This window comes from Lipomyces doorenjongii, assembly GCF_038497915.1.
Source record: "Lipomyces doorenjongii strain NRRL Y-27504 unplaced genomic scaffold V1508scaffold_19, whole genome shotgun sequence".
Lineage (NCBI taxonomy): Eukaryota > Fungi > Ascomycota > Lipomycetes > Lipomycetales > Lipomycetaceae > Lipomyces > Lipomyces doorenjongii.
The window spans coordinates 123973-143499 of record NW_027118086.1 but is presented as its reverse complement, the minus strand read 5'-3'; the positions used below and the strand labels follow the sequence as shown (position 1 = coordinate 143499).

Sequence of the window (19527 nt, the reverse complement as noted above, 5' to 3'; positions counted from 1 at the left end):
TGGTTTAGTGCAAGTTGAACTAACAAATGCTATAAACATATATAATAAATAGCACAATTGTTAAATGTATACTTGCTCTATTAAAAACTGTTAAATGTCAGTTAGTGGCGTCGTAAACACGCTCGGCATTACGTATATCGAAGACCGCACATATGATATCTTGAGCAAGTATGTCAGGCCAAGAACGTGGCCTGTCACTGATGAAATTATTGGAATGTAATTTCTCACCCAAGACGAGTGTCGTGTCTTCTTATGTGAAAGCTCGTGTATCTCCACGTTGCGAGCCATATAGTAGCATTGATTTATTCGAATAATTAATACAACTAGCTGAAAAGAGCAGTTCAGAGACCAGCCGATTTCGTGAACACAGTAGGTCTCGTACCATACCGGACGCAGATCTAATACACAAACCGCATACTAATTTCAGAATCTTGTCCAGAGAGGGCGCATAATTGTTCACCAAGCGAGAAGCAATACGTCACAGCATTCTTCTTGTTCTGCCGATTGACCCAGTATTTCCTTCCTCTGCGTCTAAAACTAATGTGCCAGAGTTACTCAGTGAAGTTCTTGACAACTTGCCGCGATAAATAACTGGAGATGGCAGTTGTTTTAGTGTTCCAGTATCAGCCGGTTTGGGGGCCACAACCACAACAATGTACGAAGTCAGAAATGCCACCAACATAACTACATCGACTAAAAGCAAGCCCAGCAAAAATGACCAAGTAAGATAAGAATCCCAGGTGTCTCTTCGCAAGAAAATTCTCAATATCGTCATGACAATTCTGGCGCATCTGATGGTCCCTTGGGGCTGATCATTTGGAGTCTTCGCAATCGAGATCAGCGCATCGCCGAAACGTGTAGTGCACATTTCATAGAGATCGGCTATCTTGGTGAAATAGAGGGGAACCATTGCCATGATATCGGTGATGAACTGAAGTTGGCTGTCTTAATTTTGGATGCTATTGATTAAATAAGGTGCAATTTGGAAATAACGCACGGGGGATATTTTGTTGCGTTCGCCTGTTTGTGTCGATATGCACACATGTGAAGACAACAATACATTCCGCAACTTCTATCGTGTTACATATTGGTACAAAAAAGATGATTGGAAGACGATACAAACAAACCTCCTGAACAAAACTCTGCGACGCTTATTTACACAGAACCCACTTGGAAAACATGAAACACCAAATATTATGTAGGTCAACGTACACTAATACTCGCCCACACGAACGTGAACATATTATCAATCGAGCCAACCAACACAACCAATGAAATTTGATAAAATCATTCCCCAAAGTTGAAGTCTAGGAAGAGATCATGATTAATTTACCAAAACATAGTGTCACCGTATACTACTACGACATCTCATCCTACGACACGACCGTTTCTATCCGCATTATCCGTTGAAAAACTATGTATCAATTGCATCCCATTAAAACTGTCAGCGGGACAAATGCTCTTGTCCACTTGAATCCCTGCAGGGTCAAGTCTACCTCTTCTCTACCAAGACGAAATGCATTCCAATATATGCGAGTACAATGAATAGAGCTATTACTAACGTTAGTTAACCTGAACCCGCGGTCAAATATCACAGAATCCTTACCAAAGAATGCGACAAGACCAGTCATATCACTTCGGTATGCCGTGGTATTGAATCCAAATGTACTCAAGATTGTAGCGCCAGGGACCTCTATAGATAATCCATACTTGTATTCAATCAAAGTCAAGTATCGAACCTCGTTAACGGCCATAGCCTCAAATGCATAGTGGAAGATAGAGAGGTATTGTATCCACAACGCGCTCTTCGGAATCGAATCACGGTTAAGGAAAAGGCCGGCAAAGAGCAAGCTGAAAAGCATGACCAAGCTGCCAATCAAGCTCGCAACTCCGGTATCCTTAACCATAACGCCGATGCACAAGCAAATAGCGGCCGCCGCGAGATTGAACAAAGTCAAAGCGAGCAAAAACTTGAACATTCCGTGATTTTCAAAGTTCAGCCCAACTAGTGGGTAAATAATGAGGCCAAGCATAACGGGAGGGAATACACGAAGAGGAATAATATCGAACGCGACCTTCGAAGCGAAGTAAGATATCGGAACATAGAAGCCATTTGCGCGTTCGCGAACAAAAATCTGTCGTTCTGATGCGAAAACATGAAGAGATGTCAATGTGCTGAAGCCAAAGAGCGCAAGCAAGAAGAAGAAAAGACCAAGTCTGTTCTGGAAACCAGAGATATCGTTCGAAATGTCGTAGTACAAATATCCGCAAAGGACTATACAATGTCAGTATAAGCTTCAATTATTTTGCACCGTAAAATACGTACCTGCAAGGACTAGAGCCATGATGTAGTGAGTGAGAAGCAGCATGGGATCGCGGTACAAGTTCTTGAATGTTCGTCCAGAAAGAATGACAAATTGTTCAGGGATGCCAATCTTCTGGCCGCCATATAAGAACGCCGGTAACCGATCTGAGTGTGTAGACGCAATTTCCACACTCTCCTGGATCTCCGTCTTCATTAGATCGGATATTCTAGATTCTGCGTACTTGATGACAAAGTCGTCAAGGTCAGACTCCGGCTCTTCATGGCTGGACTCCTGGGCGTGGTTGCCATTCCCCTGAGCGATCGTAGAATTGTCATCCGACGATCTGGTCTCAAGGCGGATGAGCTCACCCTCCCCATTGGCGGTTTCAGCACTCGAATTTAAATCAACTTCCTCATTATCCACAGAGCGGCTAGAAGAGCCATTTGATGTATGCAAGGTCTTAGAGGCTTTCATTGTGAGGTCAATTAAGAAATCAGCCAAGTTAAATCCGCTAGGGCATTCGTATCCAATCGAAGCGAAGTATTCCTGGCAATTATCGTGGAGACCGGAGTAAACGAGCTGGCCATGAGAAAGCAGAATCAACCGATCGAATAGGGCCACAATATTTGATCTAGGCTGGTGAATCGTGAATATAACTGTACGTTTGTAGTCTCTGGCCAGCGACTGCAAGCATTCGACGACATTGTATGCATTGAATGAATCTAGCCCGGAAGTCGGCTCATCCAAAAACAAAATAGAGGGACTGGTGACAAGTTCGCACGCGATCGCGACGCGTCTCTTTTCGCCACCAGAGATACCACGGTGACCCTCCCAGCCAATAACTTGGTCCTTAATTCCCATAATTCCAAGTTCATTCATAGTCTCCAAGACTCGCAGTCGCTTCGCGTTACGTGACATAGTCTTTGGCAGCCGAAGAAGAGCTGAATTCAAGATCGTCTCATACACAGTCAAAGTAGGCATCAAAGCTTCGTCCTGGTCAACAAAGCCTGTGATACTTTTAAACTGGCTTTCAGAGACCTTGAATCCATTGACCAAGATATCACCACCGATAGTACCGCCTTTATTCTTATGTGCAAGAATGTCTAAGAGTGATGTCTTACCGGCTCCAGAAGCTCCCATAACAGCCATTATCTCACCTGGACGAACAACACCCTGAACGCCGTGAAGCACTTTCTTGCTACCGACAGTGTATGTGACGTCGTCGAAAAGTAACGTTGCAGGAGTGTGGCTAGTCATTAGCTTGTATGATTCATCTTCTGAAGGCAAACCGGCACCGTTCGCCAAGTCTTGCATCTTTCGGACCAAATAAAGTAATCCGAGACTGACTAGTACAATGAATATCAACATGCCAATTATACCCGCAACCAGAACTTTCTTGTTCAAAGATTTCTTCGGAATCTCATATCCAGGTAGCTCGCTATAGTGCATACATTCTCCGCTATTGCACGTGAGTGTAATGGTCTCGTCGCCAAACACCGACTGGATCAAATCGTCCATAGCTGGCTCTGAAAACTCGCATGATCCTCGAGCAGAATCGCAGGAGAATGATCCTGGACCTTTGATGGCTTCATCCAGGAAGTCAGTAATATCTGCATACGGTTAGCATATGCATGAAAGAGCTGAACGCCGATAGAAGAATACCAATGGAACCATCTTCGCCACAAAGCATTCTGTCCGGAACACAGGCACATTCAATATTTTTGCATTCATAAAATGTCTTGTTGGTCATGTCCGTAGATTCTAATAGGTGTTAGGGACAGTAGACAGCCGCACGCCACAAGATGCTTACCAGTAGAGAACTGGCAATTATTCAAACCGCAATAAAAGCTTTCGATTTCGTCAATCCAAACTATAAGGGCAATCGTTAAAACATTCCCACCGAAGGGTAGACAGATAGCCTACATTGAAAGTTGCAATTCTCAGATGTCCTATTACACGAGAACGTAACCTGAGGGAGTTTGCCTCCGAGAATATCAAGAATCTTCCGGTCTAAATATTGCATTAGCTACTAATTTAGCTAGTATTTTAGTTGTGAGATCTTACTGGTGACGTTGCACATCTGGAAGTTTTCTTTTACCGCCATGCCGCCCTTATAGCATGCACCACCAGTACCATCAGGCATAAAAGCATTGCAAGCATCGTCGTTCATGCATACTATCCGCAGACGTTAGCTTATAATGGCCGCAGCTACTCATAGACATAAGAACGTACCGTTGCAGTTCAAACCTTCCCAGCCGTCATCGCACTCACAAGAGTGGCCGGTTCTAGGCATTCGGTCTCGGCCACGGGCCAAAGATCCACACACTAACAAAAATGTAAGAAGTTAAATTACATATACAGCTCTCAATATCATACCTGGACCGGAGCAGTCATCGCCACCAAAACCGGGAGGACATTCACAGTGGCCGTCGTATTGCCGGCAATCCGCGTACTGCGAACAGGTGTATGCCGGCAATAAACAGTTAAAGCTAGAAAATTATTAACATACCGCAAAGACTCACCGCCTGGTGAAATTTGGCTCGTATGCTGGGATGGAGCAGTCAAACGCAACTTACCAATTATCGGCAGCTACGCTATGCAACGGGGCAACTTTATGAATGGAACCGAGCAAGTTCGACACCGGAACAGACGTGAAGTTCTGCGTCCCCGAGCGTTCGCATTGAACTACGCTTAGTTGTAAAATAACCAGGAGAATGGCAGCTAGCCTCCATTCAAAGAATTTGGACATCATCAAAGTTGGAGCTACTTGTAGCACCTGATAGGACCTTGAAGAGACGATAAGACCACAGCAATATAACCAGCGCGTAGTAATTAAAAATATGCCAAATCAGTAACGCCGTAGAGTACTCTCACCATCCGCAGTGAACAACCAAAGTTGCAGCCGCTAGAGACAGGCGAGCCTAAGATGTCGATAGACGAGCTGCTATCGGCGACTCCTAGATGGCGGCGCTAGGCCGACTGACGCTGGAGTAGGTGTAGGGGCGGGTCAGACAAACTCAATCAGATCAACCGCTTAGGCATTCCCCGCGCCAGAGTACATTCAAGCTCGGGTCCAAATAAGGTGCCCGGGTTTCGTGATTGATGTCTCGCAGTGGTCAACGTGACACTTGGTCCATAATCAGACTTTTGTATAAGACAGATAGTGTCCTATTCACTAGTACGTTTTGCAGACAAATTGCAATTTGCAAGAACCAATTCTGCTGGGTTATAGTGCTTCCAGTCGAGGAAAATTTAATTGTGCATCAAATGAATATAGATTCATATAGAGATATCAAACGCAGTTTCCACTACTTAATGCGGATTTAAAATGTCTTCCAGTTGTAACAAATAAATAGTACATAATATGTAACACATATATATATACAGGGAACTCTGTCTCAGAATAAAACCATCAACTTTCGTGAGCATACACATACATATCGAAACCAAATATCAGGCTGCTATCGTCGTGATCTAGTCGTCATCAGCGTCCCAGTTACCAGGCATAGCCTGTTTAGGCATAGCTGGTCCACCCGCCCGCTTAGCCATAACAATCTGGTCCACTGAGAGAATCGTATTAACTGTATCAGTAGCAAGTTTAATTGCCCAGCTTTTTGCTGATAGCGCGTCAAAAATACCGTGTTCTTTTGCATCCAGAACACCAGTTCCGTCGTTATCCTATGTATACTAGTCAACACAACACCGCTCTCCTCGACATTTGGCCGATAATTGTACTTACATCAACATCAACACCGGCATTCCAATCATCCTTCTTGCCATGAGCTGTATACAGCCGTCCAAGGACCTCTGTGGCATCAAGACCGGAATTCTCGGCCAGGATTCTTGGAACAACCTCGAATGCTTCGCCGTATTTCTTGATTGCATGCTGGAGTATGCCAGGAGTTTTCTCACCATACTGCACAATTCGTTGAACTAACTCAATCTCTGTAGCACCAGCACCTGGGACTAGTCTGGCATCCTTCGTCAGCGCCTTAACAACATTTACGCCATCATCGATTGCACGCTCTATATCATCCAACAGGCCCTGAGTGGCCCCTCGGACCACAATAGTCGACGTACGAGTGGCTTCATGCTCTTGCCGGACAACGGTGACTCTGTCCCCGCCAATCTCAATCGTCTCGACAACGTCAACCTTACCCATCTCCTCCGGCATGGGCGCACCCAATCTTGGCAGTGGAGTCGCGCCAACAACCCTGCAGAGTCTCCGTAGATCAAACTTACTAGGAACCCTGAGAACAAGAATCCCATAGCGATTCAAGTAGTTCAAAGCCAGTTCGCCGACATTGGCGCCAGCAACCAGCACTCTCATCCCAGTATCGGCTAGGGCTTTTATGCTCTAAACTCAAAAATATTAGACCCAAGTTAAGATATACAGCATGGTGATATATACCGATTCCAGATGTGCCTCCTCGTCCTGCGAGAAGTTCAGCATTTCCTTGGCATTGTGAAGTAAAACAGTGCCCTTCGTTTCAGTTTGACTTATGTCGATAGGACATGTGAACACACCAACCCGAGCCTTCGAAGCAATCTTCTTAATAGCCCCTTCAGGCTCGCGGTTAAATACCATACCCTTCACTACTCGACTCGCATCCAAACTGCTGCCCATAATCTTAACAACTCGAATATTGTCGACATTGAAATTCTTGGGGTTCTTTGGCAACGCAGAGAAAACAGCTTCAGCAACGAGTTCCGCCAAAAAGTCTTCATTTCCATACTGTTTAGACGCGATTGCTGGTCGGATAGCCTTGAATAGTTCTGTCTGCGAAAGCAAGTCCTCCACTTTCTCGACGGAGAGCTCCCTAAGCTCACTCTGGGTAAACTTCTCCGCTAGTTCATAACCCTGAATGATATCGGCGGGGTGTAAGCCAATCCTTATCAAAGTTTCCGCCTGATTCAAAAATTCTCCTGCCATTACAATGACAAGATTTGTGGCATCACCCATCTACAATCCACAGTTAGATGACAGCGTAACATGCAGATTGTTAAATGCATACCTCGGTCTCCTGCTGCTGACATGCCATGACCATAAGCTTGGCAGCAGGGTGAATGACGTCAAGCTCTCTCAAGATCGTGGCGGCATCACTGGTCAAGAAAACCTTTTGTAAATCTACAGATAAGTCGTTAGAGAACAGATTCTACCGGATCGTCATGGATGGTTGCCGAACGAGACGCGACGCGTCGGCAATCACGAAGAGCACACTGGCTAGCCGTGTGCCACTCGGACGTTTTCTAAACATCCAACCGGCATTAAGCAATATTCACTTACGGTTGATTACAATCTTGTTTCGTCCACAGGGTCCAATAGAAGAGCGCACAATCGACGCGATCTCGCGACAAGCGGTGATGTTTCGACTGATTGCCCCGTCCTCACTCTGATACGTCTGGTATCCTGGCTTGAAAAGCTGAGTACCTGGAGCACTCGGCAACGACAATCCGGACATGGTCGCGATAGATACTTGCGTCTGAGGGATAGATATTCGTAGAATGCTAATGGACTATGGTAGTGAAGGTCAAAGAATATTTTTTGGACTGATGAACCTTCGCAGCCGGGTAACATGTAATGGCATACTAAGCCGCAGTACCACAGTACGCCCCATCGCTGCACCATTCCCCTGTTACCGTATTCACCCCATTATTGGCAACTCAGTCCTTTAATTTTATGTTATTGCATCTCTACACATAGGCTTTCTCTATAATATCAATCTCCATTACACCATTCACCATCGGCTTATTCCCAAATCAGCTAATGTAGGCTAGCGGACCCGCCACTAATCTCGGCTCCATCACTACATTTACTTGCCGAAAACAAAGCTCTCTTCGGGAATTCTTCCTCTCAAAACTGGTGGTTCAGTACCCTTGATATAAACATCCTCGAACAAAAGAGTAGGGGAAGCCTCAGGGGGAGGGGAGGCCTCTGCCTCCTTCGCCTCCTTATCGACTGAGGTACGAACTTCCTTATCAATAGCCTTGATCTGATCCTCAGTAAGTACACCCCATCCAATAAGACGATCCTTCAAGCCGGTGACAGGGTCCTGAGTGGAACGCATGCGCTGAATCTCCTCACGAGTCTACATCGATTAGTACAAGCAATATAAGAGTACAAAAATTCGATGAACTAAACATAAACAAAGCATACTCTGTAGGTAGTACCAGGGTCGGACATAGAATGGCCGCCATAACGATAGGTAGTATACTCAAGAACAAGAGGACCGTTGCCCTCCGTGGTGAACTTCTTAGCAAAAGCAGACGCCTGCTTAACAGCAAGGACATCCATAGCATCGACCTTGATACCAGGAATGTACTGACCACGTTCGTGGTATTCAGTCAAGGCGGAACTTCTGGCGGCGGAGGTACCCATACCATATTTGTTGTTCTCGCAAGCGAAAACACAGGGAAGCTTCCACAACTTGGCCATGTTGTAGGCCTCGAAGACCTGGCCCTGGTTGGCAGCACCATCGCCGTACAAAGCAAACGTAGCGTGGGGAAGACCCTGATAGTGCTTGGCGAAGGCAAGACCAGCGCCGACAGGAACCTGAGCACCGACAATTCCGTTACCACCGAAGAAGTTAGGAGCGAACATGTGCATAGAGCCACCTATGGGTTTTGTTAGCTATCGTTCCTTTGCCCTGCATATTATCCAAAGAAAAGTCACATACCTTTTCCGAAGGAAACACCGTCCCGCCGGCCCATCAACTCAGCGAGAATGGCCTTGACAGAAGCACCACGCATGTAGGCAAAGCCGTGGCAACGGTAGGCAGTGATAATCTGGTCGTCTCGGGTAATAGCGTGCTCGATACCGACAGCAATTGCCTCCTCACCGATGGACAAATGGCTAAAGGACAATCAGATAAATCAAATCTTCAGCCATAAGCTGGCCAGGTGTGCCTTACCAGCTATATCTGGATTAGCAACTTATTCATTAATATCCGACAAAATATTTATCACTCACAATCCCCGAATCTTCTTGGCCTTGTACAAAGCATCAGCAGCAGTCTCCAGCCGTCTATAGTCCCACGTTAGCTTACTTTGTCACAAAGCTAAGCACAGTCCTTCGACATACCGAACGGTCACCATATCCCGGTACAGAGCGATCACTTCATTCTTGGTAACCTGCATCTCCAATTCAGGAGACTCTATTTGGTAAGTTTGAAAAGACTCAGGAAGGAGTCTGACGGTGAAAGGTGCATCAGCATCCTGAAGACCAAGTTAGCACGCCATCACCCGATCAATTGCAGTCCAATCAATTAATATTGTCCGCCATGCTGATAGTGCAGTTCAACAAATTACTACCAATTGTCAAACATAGCGGCAGCATGATCAAAGGCAATCTCCGAAATCAAAAAAATCCCCAACTAACCTCAGGCACGGGAGTCGCCAAGCTCGAAGCGTCAGTCGCCAGCGAGCGGACAGCAATTGGATGAGCAATGACTCTCGAACCAGTCGAGACTAGGCGAGCCGACTTGAGCACGGTCGACAGCATAATGCAAATGGGTCTTGGTGATGAAGTGAGAATGTTGACAGGTGGGGTGGAAGAGACCAGTCGGAGCTGGGATGCTTGGGCTTCGCGTGTAGTAGGAACGATGGCTGCTAGACCCCATCGGTACCTGCTATACGCATGCGTAACAACAGGAACGCATGATGGCTCAGTGCGGACAGGTGGGTTTGAGGTGCAACACGCATATATGTTTGACGCATATGCCGATTTGCAGCCTATCAAGACAACGGACCAATACCCTTACCTCGAGAACTCGGTTGTTAGCGGCTACAAGCTGCTCAGCGCGACTAAAGCCTGTATACAAATTTGTGGAATGTGCGGGTGTAGGCGGAAACTTTTCGGCCCGTTGCGCTGAGGATAAATCTCAACACATTCTCGAAAAAACTGGACTCATTTAAGACATATCCCCCCCCACAATTTCCTATACCTTGGGCATAATAATACATAGCCAAACAACATCTAGTCATTAGGGGTGGATACGATTTGCGATTAATCGTAACTTGTAATCGTATAGTCTAATACGATTATTATACGATTGGTTGCAAAAGTTTACGATTAGCTATACGAGCAATGAAGTTGGTTGCTCGCAAAAAAACGTATAGTTACTGGACATTTAGGTCTACTAAACCCTAACCATTGATACACCCAATCTTGATGATATTTCAGAGGACAGAGGTTTCCTGGACAAAGGGTAATAACCTACCTTCCTAATAAGGAATACGATTACTATAGGATTAATTTACGATTAGAGCTTCATTTTTGCGATTAACTTTACGATAATCTCAAATGTTGACGGTACCGTAATCGTATCCACCCCTGCAGTAGTCATACAAAGAATTTACTTATTCAAATTATACAATCTCATCCTATGTCGGACTAGAGTTTTCGGTCTGAGCAACGAGAATCTGCTTTAGGTGAGCCTCACTGTCTGCGACATATACCCCGCGTCTTGATGGTCGCAAAATACCATCACTTTTCCATTCCGGTACCTAGTGGGTCAGATAATGATCAGATACCAATACCAAATGCGCGTTTGACTTACAATTAAGAACTCGCCTAGATCAGCCGGAAGACATAACCCCAGAGGCTCGCCAATGACTGAAACAGCAGTTTCCCATTGGTATTCATCTGCAATCTCAAGACCCTCAGCAGTAGACGCAATCAGTCCAAGCGCGAAGAAGGCAGTCCTATATAATCTTGTTAGCCATCTCTCATACTATCATGGCTAAACTTTAACCCACCCTTTCAAACTCCAAACCTGCGAGCAATTTGCAATATCTACAATTGTCTCAACTATATTCGTCTCCTCCAAAAAGGGCACACCGAATTCCAATGATCCTATGTTGCTCACAGCCCAGATACATGCCTTCAATTTCCGCAAAATAGCTGGATCTTGCCTTTCCTGGGAATGCTCCTTGATGAAGTCGGTAAAGTGCTGAAAGTGATCCTTCTGTCGCAGCAAAGCAATGCCCTCCCTACTTCTTACCAGCTCCCTATAAAAATGAGGAGGAATTGGTGCGGAGCGGTGGGACTGGTGCATGCTGTCGGCAATCAGGAATGTCCGCGCGAGCTCTAGCTCAACGACGTGCACGTACGCTTCGTTACCACACTAAACCAAGTGTCAGCTATATGTCTATCAATAAGAGATGCAATATGAACTTGCATTAAACCATTCGTCCATCTCCCTTTCAATATAGTTGAGATCTTGCAGAAACCTAAAGCCTTCTGATGTAGATAAAAACCGCAGCAGTAGAGGTGCAGTCAAATCGGACAGATGCTCCAAGTCTGGGAGGCATTTGACAATATAATCTAGCGTCGGGCCATCCTCACAAGCGTCACCAAGGACCTTAATCGCCAATTTGCACACATCAGGGTCCACGTCATACAACTGTTCAACTAGCAACTCAATAGCCCAATTACGCATATTGATATCCTCGAAGTCAATTAATTTTGCCAGATGAGATGTTGTAAACATGCGGACGTCTTTTTCTCCCGTAGCCAGAACTTTGGCGAGGATGATGCGTGTGTGGCCTTCTAGATGATAATCTAATGACGAAACAAGTGCCATGATCAAGTCTTTTCTTGTGTTAAGCTCACTTAAGTGGTAAAACATATTGAACATTCTCCAACGCTCGATCATTCTATGGCTTATTAGCTTGCAGATGCTTGCAGATGTGGTCCTTAATCTTCACGTGAACTTACGTTAATCCATTCGGATCGCTACTCAGTGTTCCAAGTAGGGTAAAATATCCATAGCTAAGCGTTGTCTCCAGTCGATACTTCGAGAACAGAGGCTCAGCAGATGTAATTCCGCTCATCGGATCCAACTGCGCCAAGCATTCGGCAACTTGTCGCAGTAACTTATTCCCCATGAGATATTTCACGCCCTCCGGATTCGCGAGCAAGGTCTTGAACAAAATGCTGCCAGCAATCACATATCGTTGACTCGCCGACGTCCTTCGGATTTCTGAGAAACGGTATTTAAACGGTCGGTAAAACGACATTAGTCGTTTCATGAACTTTGTTGCGCGAATGGCTTCGTCGAGTCTTTTTGGGTTGAGTAGAGGACCTTGCATCAACTGTATTAATGTATCCCAGTTCCATTTGGTATAGTTTTTGGTGCTGAGAACGTTCGTTTCCAATAACAGATTGCGAAAGTAGGTGTCGTCAAGATGTAGACCGAGTCTCATCTTTTTCATTTCGGACCTCTTTGACTCTCGATGCGGCTCACCACTGTTAACAGTATAATTAGTATACTCTCTGAGAATACGCATGTTTGTAATGTTCCTTACCGAACTTGTAAAGCCAAATCCGGACGCGACCGATATAAATTCTTCGTGATTTTATCAATTTGAAATATAGCAGACGACGCAGGAAATCTATCCAGTGTATCAAATCTCGCCGCAGATGAGAATAGCGGTCCGAGAACTTGTGTTCTAATGGCGTATCTCTGTGGCAAAATCTTCGCTGCCAGACTAATTATTTCACTCAGCAGGAGAGTCGCCTTGCGACAATTTTTCACATCCATATTTTCTTCAATAATGCGAGCAAGAAACTAGTAAAATTAGTGACTTATACATTGAAACTTGGAGAACAGCTCACAACTAAGAGATCGGCTTCTATAAAGATTGCCAGAAGTAGGGATGCATATTGATCTGTCAGCTTTCGTCTTTTTATCGCACTTCCAAGTGCATTAGGAGACGCGTCAACGCTGTTGGTAACGAATGCTAAGGACCGTTAGTTCGACATCCAATTATCGCCATATTCATAATTCACTCACTAGTTAGTCTCCGTCCAGCCAAGAATGGTGCGGCCCACGCGGGCGATTTTATTTGAAAAATATCAAAGAATAAGTCCATCATGATATCCTACAAGAGCGTTAGCACTGGCCAGGCAAACGGTGATATATTGATCACATGCCCGTAGTCCTGGCAGTGGCATTCGTAAACACTCAACAAGCGACCGTAGAGACCTGAAGTTGTACATGCACATATAAAACAAGCCTATGGTGATGTCTCATCAGCTGTCGCTCTATGCTCGAGCGTGCCAAAAGGACAAACTTACCAGACCACGATTTCAGTAGCACAGATATCACCCGAGCACAACTCCTCAACTTTGGCACATCGATATGATCTTTCTCTTGTAATTCCGTAAAGGTAGACAGTACCACATCCAAATCGTGCCCAGACCAAACATATTTCCGGGTATCGGGCTTATCCAGTAAATACATAAACGCAGTCGCAATACTGTCGGATAACTCGTATGGTCCATTTGCAAGCGTCTCAGCTAATATCCTAATTCCACCCGCGGCTGACACTTTGTGAGGATCAAAAATTACTAAAAAACCAATTAATTACCTGATTGCCGTTGTTCGCATACAATGAAACACTTACGTAATTCCGAGAGCGTTTCTAGCGCAATAACGTGTAATCGATCCTCGACATGTTCCGCTACCGCAACCAAAGCGCAGACAACGCCAAGCGATAGCTGAGTCACACCATCCGGAACATTAAAATACGCCCTGATGAATTTAATCGCTTGTTCCCTCTCGACGTTGTATTTCGAATCCTTGGCCAATGATCTAAATAGTCCATATGTGAGCCGATCATAGCGACAAAGGTCAGCCGTGATACCGCGACGTACTTGACAACCAATGCGTCTGTTCTAAGGTTGATAATTGTCTTGAACGATTCGAGATTCGATATGGCGTACCGGGCAGTCCGGTATCCTGCGGCCACAACCTCTTTCGCTGGATGCAACAGCAGCGTTTGCACACTAAACCAATTAACCACGCATTCCTGCAACGTATTATTTCCGTTCCTGTCTGTCGCAATAGCTTACCGTCGCCCAAAGACAGAGAGTACAAGTTCATGCTTTAACAACGGATGCCGCTGTAGCAACTGCACCAATTCATTCGCCTTCGAGACGTAGAACAACGATGATTTGTCTGGTTCCTCTAGCGATTGCAAGATATCGCCTAACGCCCATGTAGGACTTCCAGCTGCAGACCATCATATTAACCCTCCGACCGTCATAACCTATTGAACACATACCGTCTCCCTCCTCATCATCCGTGAACACAGATTCGAGATTCGTATTTATTGGATCGAGCTTAATCATCGCCGAACCAGGTCACTCAACTTCGTCTCTTCCGTGATCGATTAATACTTGCGACCTAGTGAGGTTGCAAACAATCGAAGATCACGACACCTGTATGCAAGCGCCCCGCTGCGATATCGAGCGATCAGGCTGAATGTAAATCTTACCCCTATATGCAGCACATAGAACGCGGAGATTCGGCACGAAGGTGAGGAATTATTGAGTAGCTGGTAAATATATTGCTTGGATCCTTCGTTCGTGGCGGCCCTAACAAAGGTATGACGTTAATTAAGTTCCAAAGTTTCAACTAACCCCAATTGAAACTCTCCCCTATGAAATATTGTACCAGACACGAGCTCTTGCAAGGTCGCCAATGTCCATATTGCCATATTAATTATCGAGTTAAGGCAGTACTGCTTCAATTATCTTACAATGTCAGCACAAACCCCATCCAGCAAGCGAAAGGGCGGGGCAGACGTCATTACGGAGCAAAAACGGCGGACTGTATTTCGACCTGTTCTCGATAATCCGCACACCAAAGTTCTATGGTAATTTTTAACCCCATGATTTTCAGCTCTCAAGTGTATATTTAATCTTTGGTCTCTTTATAGCGCAAGAAGGAGTGAATAGCTGTATTTACTAACTTGGAAGTAGGCCTGCTGTTTCAGCGGACGATGGCAAGCTCTTTGTCGACTTACTGTGTAGGTACGGCATACTTCGGCTATCTATGCCACAAACAGAATTGCTAATGGATTATATGTATAGCATATTACAACCGGTCAGCACATATATTGACCAAAAAAACAAGATAAAGCAACGCAAGAAAAAAGCATCAGTCACCGCCAGTTCCCCTGACTTCACAGACCAACTACAAAAGCCTACTCGACCAGACGTGCTAAATTACCTCACACTCGGGTTCAACCCCACGACATTTGCACTCGAATCGCAGACCGCAAGTATATATGCGCAACCCTCATATATAGATCCAACAACGCCAACAACCGCGCCATCGTCAAAGAAAACCTCAAAGCATCCAATTACTGCGGTTTTTATTGCTCGATCAGATATCACTCCCGCGATATTATTATCACATTTCCCACTTCTCTGCACATCCAGTTCGATTCCAGTTAAACTCGTCCAATTACCCAGAGGTTCGCTTGCTCTACTAGCACAGGCAACAAATATTCCAGGTCTGGGAATAGCTGGTATACGTCAAGGGTGTCCCGACGCTTCTATGCTTTTTAACGCATTAGAACGAATAGAAGATGTAGTTGTTCCGTGGGCAGAATTTAGTGGTCGTGGAAACGTCTATGAAACTTTGAATATTAAGCAGGTCGTCACTTCCGCGCCAATGGTAAACTCTTCGAAGAAACATAGCGAGGATGATTGATGCTAATACTGGCAATGGGAGGTATTCAATCTTTGGCGTTCATGGTATCAATAGGCTGTTTCTTTATGTAAGTATCACTAGGTTTACGGAGCCTTTAATTTATCGAGTATATTTAATGAAACGATTATAAGCAAACGTGTGAGCAGCTCAGCATCAGCCACATATACAAAACACAATCCAGAGTTATACCAATACAAAACATCGTCCTACATTAAATGAATGCCTCAAACAATACAAGCACGATACAGAACACAAACGCAATTTCACCATGGTTTACATCACCCCGTAACAATGATCACATTGCTTCCCTCTGCTCTGCATCAATCCCGGCCACTATTCAACTCGCGTAAACATGCGTTCAAGCTTCGCGGAATTTCCTGACTTCGGTGCGTCTTGGGATAATACAGTAATTGCAACACAATTTTTCCTATAGAATATGGGGCCGTCGTCACCCGCACAGCCTTTCTCGATCGGCTCGCGTCAAACTCAGTTGCCCACTCGTTGTAGCATGGAACTTCCAGGATCTTGGACGTGAGGTAGACCTCCTTCTCAATCTGAGAAAAAGAGATATATGATCTGGCGAATGAACCGTCCGAGCCGAGGAGGTGGTCAAGAGCAAGCGGACTGTGTTTGGATACACTTTCGGCCGGCATGCGACGCTTGGGTGAGCTGAACAGCTTGTCAATTCCGAATCTGCTTTCTTTTTTCTTGGGTGATGGTGAGCGCGAAACGGGAGTGGCTGGTCGAGTAATCTTAGCTTTCAAGGTGAGAATAAACTCAAGTTCCGTTCCCACGATACTGCATTTCATTAGCCGAAGAGTCTCAGCCATCAGCACAAGCCAGCTTACAGTTCAAATTCTTGATAGATAGGAGCGTTCCTGGTCAAGTTCATGTAAGCAGTAGTAACGCAGTGAATACCATTGTCAAGTGTCAATGCGAAGTAGGCCGACGCGTCTAACGATGCTATTAGCATATGGCCGATAAATATATCAACGTGAACCGACTCACCCTCGTTAAGCGGCAGCTTCAAATCCTTGAGAGCGAGCACCTTGACAAATAGACGACCTCGGTCGGCTGGATCGACAGTGGCATCCACTTCTATGCTGACCGGCTTAACCATGACTTCCACCGGCTTCATCTGGAGGTTACTACTCGCAACCGGAAGTCCCCGTTGTGCCTCACGGGATTGTTTGGAAGAATTGCCGAGATCCAACTTCTGATCATCCGGGATCATTGCTGATTTTCTCTCATGGTTTTCTGTCTGTTTATGTTCCTTTTCTGGAAGAAGCATGCTATTATTCATCATTGACACATTTCCAGGCGGAGTTTGATCTTTGGCAGGTGACCGAATGCCGGTCCATGGTTGGTAAGCCTTGTCTGATGCATCGTTGAGATCGGTATCAGCACATGCGTACACAATCCTCGTGTTTTGCCTCATCAGATATCCTCTCTTGAATCATGATTAGCAATCTGTTGCAGACAACATGTCCATGTCTAGGCTTACTCTTTGCACCTCCATAACTCTGTCAAACTCCTTGCTCAAACTATCGAACGAAAAATCATTGATGTCCAAATCAAGCAAAAGCGGTTCTTGCCCTGTTGGCTTCGGCAAATCCTCGACAACTGAAGGCAAGTCCAAAAATTTATGTTTCGCCTGGTCTCCGCTTACTTTTCGTCTTGTGGTAGCCATATGGACGGCATCCGCAGGCGTAAGACTTGGACGGGTTTTTGCTCCAGATGAAGACTTGATGGTCTGGTCTTTCGCTGGAATATCGTAATGTCGCTGCTTATCAACCGAGATTTGGTTGTCATCAGTACCATCTACCCAGCTCTTCGCTAAGAATGAGGATGAGTTGAGATAATCATTTAATCCCGAGCCGAAATCATTCTCTGCTGGCTCAAACGAAAGCTCTAGTTTGAACGAAGTCGTCGAGTCGCTCCTGGTATGGGTGGAACTGAGTGCTGGGCCGGCTATATGTTGTCTCAGAGTCTGACCGTCCTCATCTCTTGATTCGGAAAGATCAATAAACTCAGAGCCATGTGACTCTCTCACAGCGATATCGTCAGAAACATCGTGAGTTGAAGAAGCAGGTGTGTCGCCAGCCCAGAGGGAAGACGTGTCCGGAGAAAGGTTGGAGATGCTACTATCCCCTTTAGCATGCTCATCACTATCATCCTTGGCGCCCACATCACTGTCAACATCGCATGCCAGTAATGTGCCAACAGAAGCCTGAGAGACGGAATGATCCTCGGTCGCACCCTCCACATTTTCCGCATCGCAATTCGAATGGCCCTGCTCATTGTTGACATCCTCGAACGTATAAGAATCAAGGAGATCCATAGCGTCATACGACGATGCTTCTGAAACTCCACTCATCACCGAATCCTGACGCGCAAGACTTGTCTCAGAGTGACGCATTTCTCTCGGCGGTAAGATGACATGCTTTTGTGGATCAGAAGGGTTGGATTGCCTGGTAGGAACTGCCGGAAGAGGTCTGCCCTTCGTACTAAACGTAGGAGCGGACGACTTAGGAAGAGATCTACTGCCACTAAGCGTACGGTGCAAGTAGACTCCGGGGCTGAAAGAACTCTCAAACTTCATCAAACGAGACGTAGGCTTATCAATATCGTGATTTGGAGTGTCCAGTCTTTCAGGACCAAAAAAATCGGAAATCTCATCTTCGTCTGAGTCTTCAGAGGTAGCATCGGGCGCTATATGCGAATCCTGCGTAGATTCGAATTCTACGACCTGTGGCGGCGCCATTTCAAATGTAACCTTCTTCGACCGCATGGAACCGGTCGAAGACAATAACGAAGATCGCTTTTCCAGAGCGACATGGCGCTGCCTAGCAATCCCCTCAGCAGCAGGAGACGCCGGTCTGATCCCATCTAAAAACTCTTCATCATCTAGCTTCGATGACTGCATAACAGGTGACGATGGCAGTGGCCTCTGATAGGCACCTGTGTGCTGATGAAAAATACTGCTTCGGACACGATTGTTGATAATGGGACTTCCATCTATCGCAGGCGACCTTGATAGACTATCTCGCTTCGAATTCTCCCGCTCTTTGTCGTGCCAAAACGTCATCACCGAATGCGTAGTCCGAGGCGATAACTGAATATTTTCGTCCCCATCGGCATTGGCATCGGCATCGGTATCTTTCAAATCTAACCGATCAAAAAAATTGTCCTGAGATCCGGCATCGACTTTTTTCTGCTGTAGCAGTAGATACCGTTGATGATCAGTTGTTGAAGGCGAATTTCGACGCGAATCATTTGTTGGAAGTTCTGACAGTGGACTGGCAATTCTTGCCCTATCAGGCGATCTTTTCGGCGATCGTAGTGGCGGAATGGGCACTGTGTCGGCGGATTGACTGTTTTGAGTCAACAGGTCCTCTGATGACTGCGACTGCGGTTCTGCGGACATTGCAATGGATCGTCCTAATCCTGGAAATCTCTGTGCTCGCTCAATATTCTTTTCTCCAAAGAATGGAATATATAATTGAAGAGAGCGAATCGACAAGAATCGCGATCCCTATACGTTGACACAGAGAACGAGGCGAAGGAGGGTTGGTTGGGATCAAAGTTTATTCATTCTTTGTTCCATCCGCTGCCCCTGCGAAAGAATGCGGCTTTTTGTTTGCACAAATGTTTACTCGGCGTTGCTGCGGCAACACAATTAATTTCGACGATATGGGCTAGCAGTTTTGGGTTAG

The 19527-nt window shown here is 45.6% G+C and overlaps 7 protein-coding genes across 7 annotated transcripts; 1 reads left to right on the top strand and 6 right to left on the bottom strand.

Annotated features, from left to right (window-relative positions):
* Positions 1-293: 293 nt before the first annotated feature.
* Positions 294-1040, bottom strand: V1508DRAFT_416001 (uncharacterized protein). The gene has a single exon (XM_066940156.1). It carries the CDS (start codon positions 914-916, stop codon positions 479-481), a length of 438 nt encoding a protein of 145 aa, XP_066796315.1. The 5' UTR covers positions 917-1040; the 3' UTR covers positions 294-478.
* Positions 1041-5349, bottom strand: V1508DRAFT_415999 (uncharacterized protein). The gene is made up of 10 exons (XM_066940155.1): positions 4883-5349; positions 4683-4795; positions 4539-4631; positions 4371-4481; positions 4230-4316; positions 4117-4176; positions 3969-4067; positions 2327-3916; positions 1607-2275; positions 1041-1551 (listed from the first exon to the last, which is right to left on the bottom strand). Exons 1-10 carry the CDS (start codon positions 5056-5058, stop codon positions 1493-1495), a joined length of 3057 nt encoding a protein of 1018 aa, XP_066796314.1. The 5' UTR covers positions 5059-5349; the 3' UTR covers positions 1041-1492.
* A 213-nt stretch (positions 5350-5562) lies between these two features.
* On the bottom strand, positions 5563-7826 carry V1508DRAFT_415997 (chaperonin Cpn60/TCP-1 family). Its single transcript, XM_066940154.1, has 5 exons — positions 7594-7826; positions 7322-7434; positions 6718-7269; positions 6046-6663; positions 5563-5984 (listed from the first exon to the last, which is right to left on the bottom strand). Exons 1-5 carry the CDS (start codon positions 7766-7768, stop codon positions 5781-5783), a joined length of 1662 nt encoding a protein of 553 aa, XP_066796313.1. The 5' UTR covers positions 7769-7826; the 3' UTR covers positions 5563-5780.
* V1508DRAFT_369526 (dehydrogenase E1 component-domain-containing protein) lies at positions 7827-9869 on the bottom strand. The gene is made up of 6 exons (XM_066937440.1): positions 9685-9869; positions 9388-9521; positions 9277-9330; positions 8984-9159; positions 8464-8921; positions 7827-8395 (listed from the first exon to the last, which is right to left on the bottom strand). Exons 1-6 carry the CDS (start codon positions 9805-9807, stop codon positions 8120-8122), a joined length of 1221 nt encoding a protein of 406 aa, XP_066796312.1. The 5' UTR covers positions 9808-9869; the 3' UTR covers positions 7827-8119.
* A 678-nt stretch (positions 9870-10547) lies between these two features.
* Positions 10548-14829, bottom strand: V1508DRAFT_461412 (Rapamycin-insensitive companion of mTOR, N-term-domain-containing protein). The gene is made up of 14 exons (XM_066942808.1): positions 14376-14829; positions 14164-14323; positions 13966-14097; positions 13716-13903; positions 13387-13659; positions 13243-13325; positions 13103-13190; positions 12925-13049; positions 12615-12877; positions 12025-12555; positions 11486-11963; positions 11064-11431; positions 10865-11009; positions 10548-10811 (listed from the first exon to the last, which is right to left on the bottom strand). Exons 1-14 carry the CDS (start codon positions 14440-14442, stop codon positions 10689-10691), a joined length of 3024 nt encoding a protein of 1007 aa, XP_066796311.1. The 5' UTR covers positions 14443-14829; the 3' UTR covers positions 10548-10688.
* V1508DRAFT_438982 (uncharacterized protein) lies at positions 14687-15943 on the top strand. The gene is made up of 3 exons (XM_066942195.1): positions 14687-14969; positions 15076-15126; positions 15187-15943. The coding sequence occupies exons 1-3, from the start codon at positions 14854-14856 to the stop codon at positions 15809-15811; spliced, it is 792 nt and encodes a 263-aa protein (XP_066796310.1). The 5' UTR covers positions 14687-14853; the 3' UTR covers positions 15812-15943.
* V1508DRAFT_415982 (uncharacterized protein) lies at positions 15905-19414 on the bottom strand. Its single transcript, XM_066940153.1, has 4 exons — positions 17316-19414; positions 16820-17261; positions 16660-16765; positions 15905-16609 (listed from the first exon to the last, which is right to left on the bottom strand). The coding sequence occupies exons 1-4, from the start codon at positions 19236-19238 to the stop codon at positions 16132-16134; spliced, it is 2949 nt and encodes a 982-aa protein (XP_066796309.1). The 5' UTR covers positions 19239-19414; the 3' UTR covers positions 15905-16131.
* Positions 19415-19527: the final 113 nt, after the last annotated feature.

Bases quoted from the DNA above. Each gene is read 5' to 3' on its own strand.
- V1508DRAFT_369526 (XM_066937440.1), bottom strand. From the start codon at position 9,807: ATGCTGTCGACCGTGCTCAAGTCGGCTCGCCTAGTCTCGACTGGTTCG. The intron at 9,331-9,387 runs GTATGTCGAAGG...GTGGGACTATAG, and splicing joins CGGGATATGGTGACCGTTCG to ACGGCTGGAGACTGCTGCTG. The intron at 9,160-9,276 runs GTGAGTGATAAA...ATTGTCCTTTAG, and splicing joins GCCAAGAAGATTCGGGGATT to CCATTTGTCCATCGGTGAGG.
- V1508DRAFT_438982 (XM_066942195.1), top strand. From the start codon at position 14,854: ATGTCAGCACAAACCCCATCCAGCAAGCGAAAGGGCGGGGCAGACGTC. The intron at 14,970-15,075 runs GTAATTTTTAAC...ACTTGGAAGTAG, and splicing joins CCGCACACCAAAGTTCTATG to GCCTGCTGTTTCAGCGGACG. The intron at 15,127-15,186 runs GTACGGCATACT...TTATATGTATAG, and splicing joins TTTGTCGACTTACTGTGTAG to CATATTACAACCGGTCAGCA.
- V1508DRAFT_415997 (XM_066940154.1), bottom strand. From the start codon at position 7,768: ATGTCCGGATTGTCGTTGCCGAGTGCTCCAGGTACTCAGCTTTTCAAG. The intron at 7,435-7,593 runs GTAAGTGAATAT...ACTTATCTGTAG, and splicing joins AAACAAGATTGTAATCAACC to ATTTACAAAAGGTTTTCTTG. The intron at 7,270-7,321 runs GTATGCATTTAA...TGTGGATTGTAG, and splicing joins GTCAGCAGCAGGAGACCGAG to ATGGGTGATGCCACAAATCT.
- V1508DRAFT_461412 (XM_066942808.1), bottom strand. From the start codon at position 14,442: ATGATTAAGCTCGATCCAATAAATACGAATCTCGAATCTGTGTTCACG. The intron at 12,556-12,614 runs GTAAGGAACATT...TACTGTTAACAG, and splicing joins GATTTGGCTTTACAAGTTCG to TGGTGAGCCGCATCGAGAGT. The intron at 11,432-11,485 runs GCAAGTTCATAT...CACTTGGTTTAG, and splicing joins AGATGGACGAATGGTTTAAT to TGTGGTAACGAAGCGTACGT.
- V1508DRAFT_415982 (XM_066940153.1), bottom strand. From the start codon at position 19,238: ATGTCCGCAGAACCGCAGTCGCAGTCATCAGAGGACCTGTTGACTCAA. The intron at 17,262-17,315 runs GTAAGCCTAGAC...TCATGATTCAAG, and splicing joins GAGTTATGGAGGTGCAAAGA to AGAGGATATCTGATGAGGCA. The intron at 16,766-16,819 runs GTGAGTCGGTTC...TAGCATCGTTAG, and splicing joins GAAGCTGCCGCTTAACGAGG to ACGCGTCGGCCTACTTCGCA.
- V1508DRAFT_415999 (XM_066940155.1), bottom strand. From the start codon at position 5,058: ATGATGTCCAAATTCTTTGAATGGAGGCTAGCTGCCATTCTCCTGGTT. The intron at 4,796-4,882 runs GTAAGTTGCGTT...ATAATTTTCTAG, and splicing joins AGCGTAGCTGCCGATAATTG to CTTTAACTGTTTATTGCCGG. The intron at 4,068-4,116 runs GTAAGCATCTTG...AACACCTATTAG, and splicing joins TAATTGCCAGTTCTCTACTG to AATCTACGGACATGACCAAC.
- V1508DRAFT_416001 (XM_066940156.1), bottom strand. From the start codon at position 916: ATGGCAATGGTTCCCCTCTATTTCACCAAGATAGCCGATCTCTATGAA.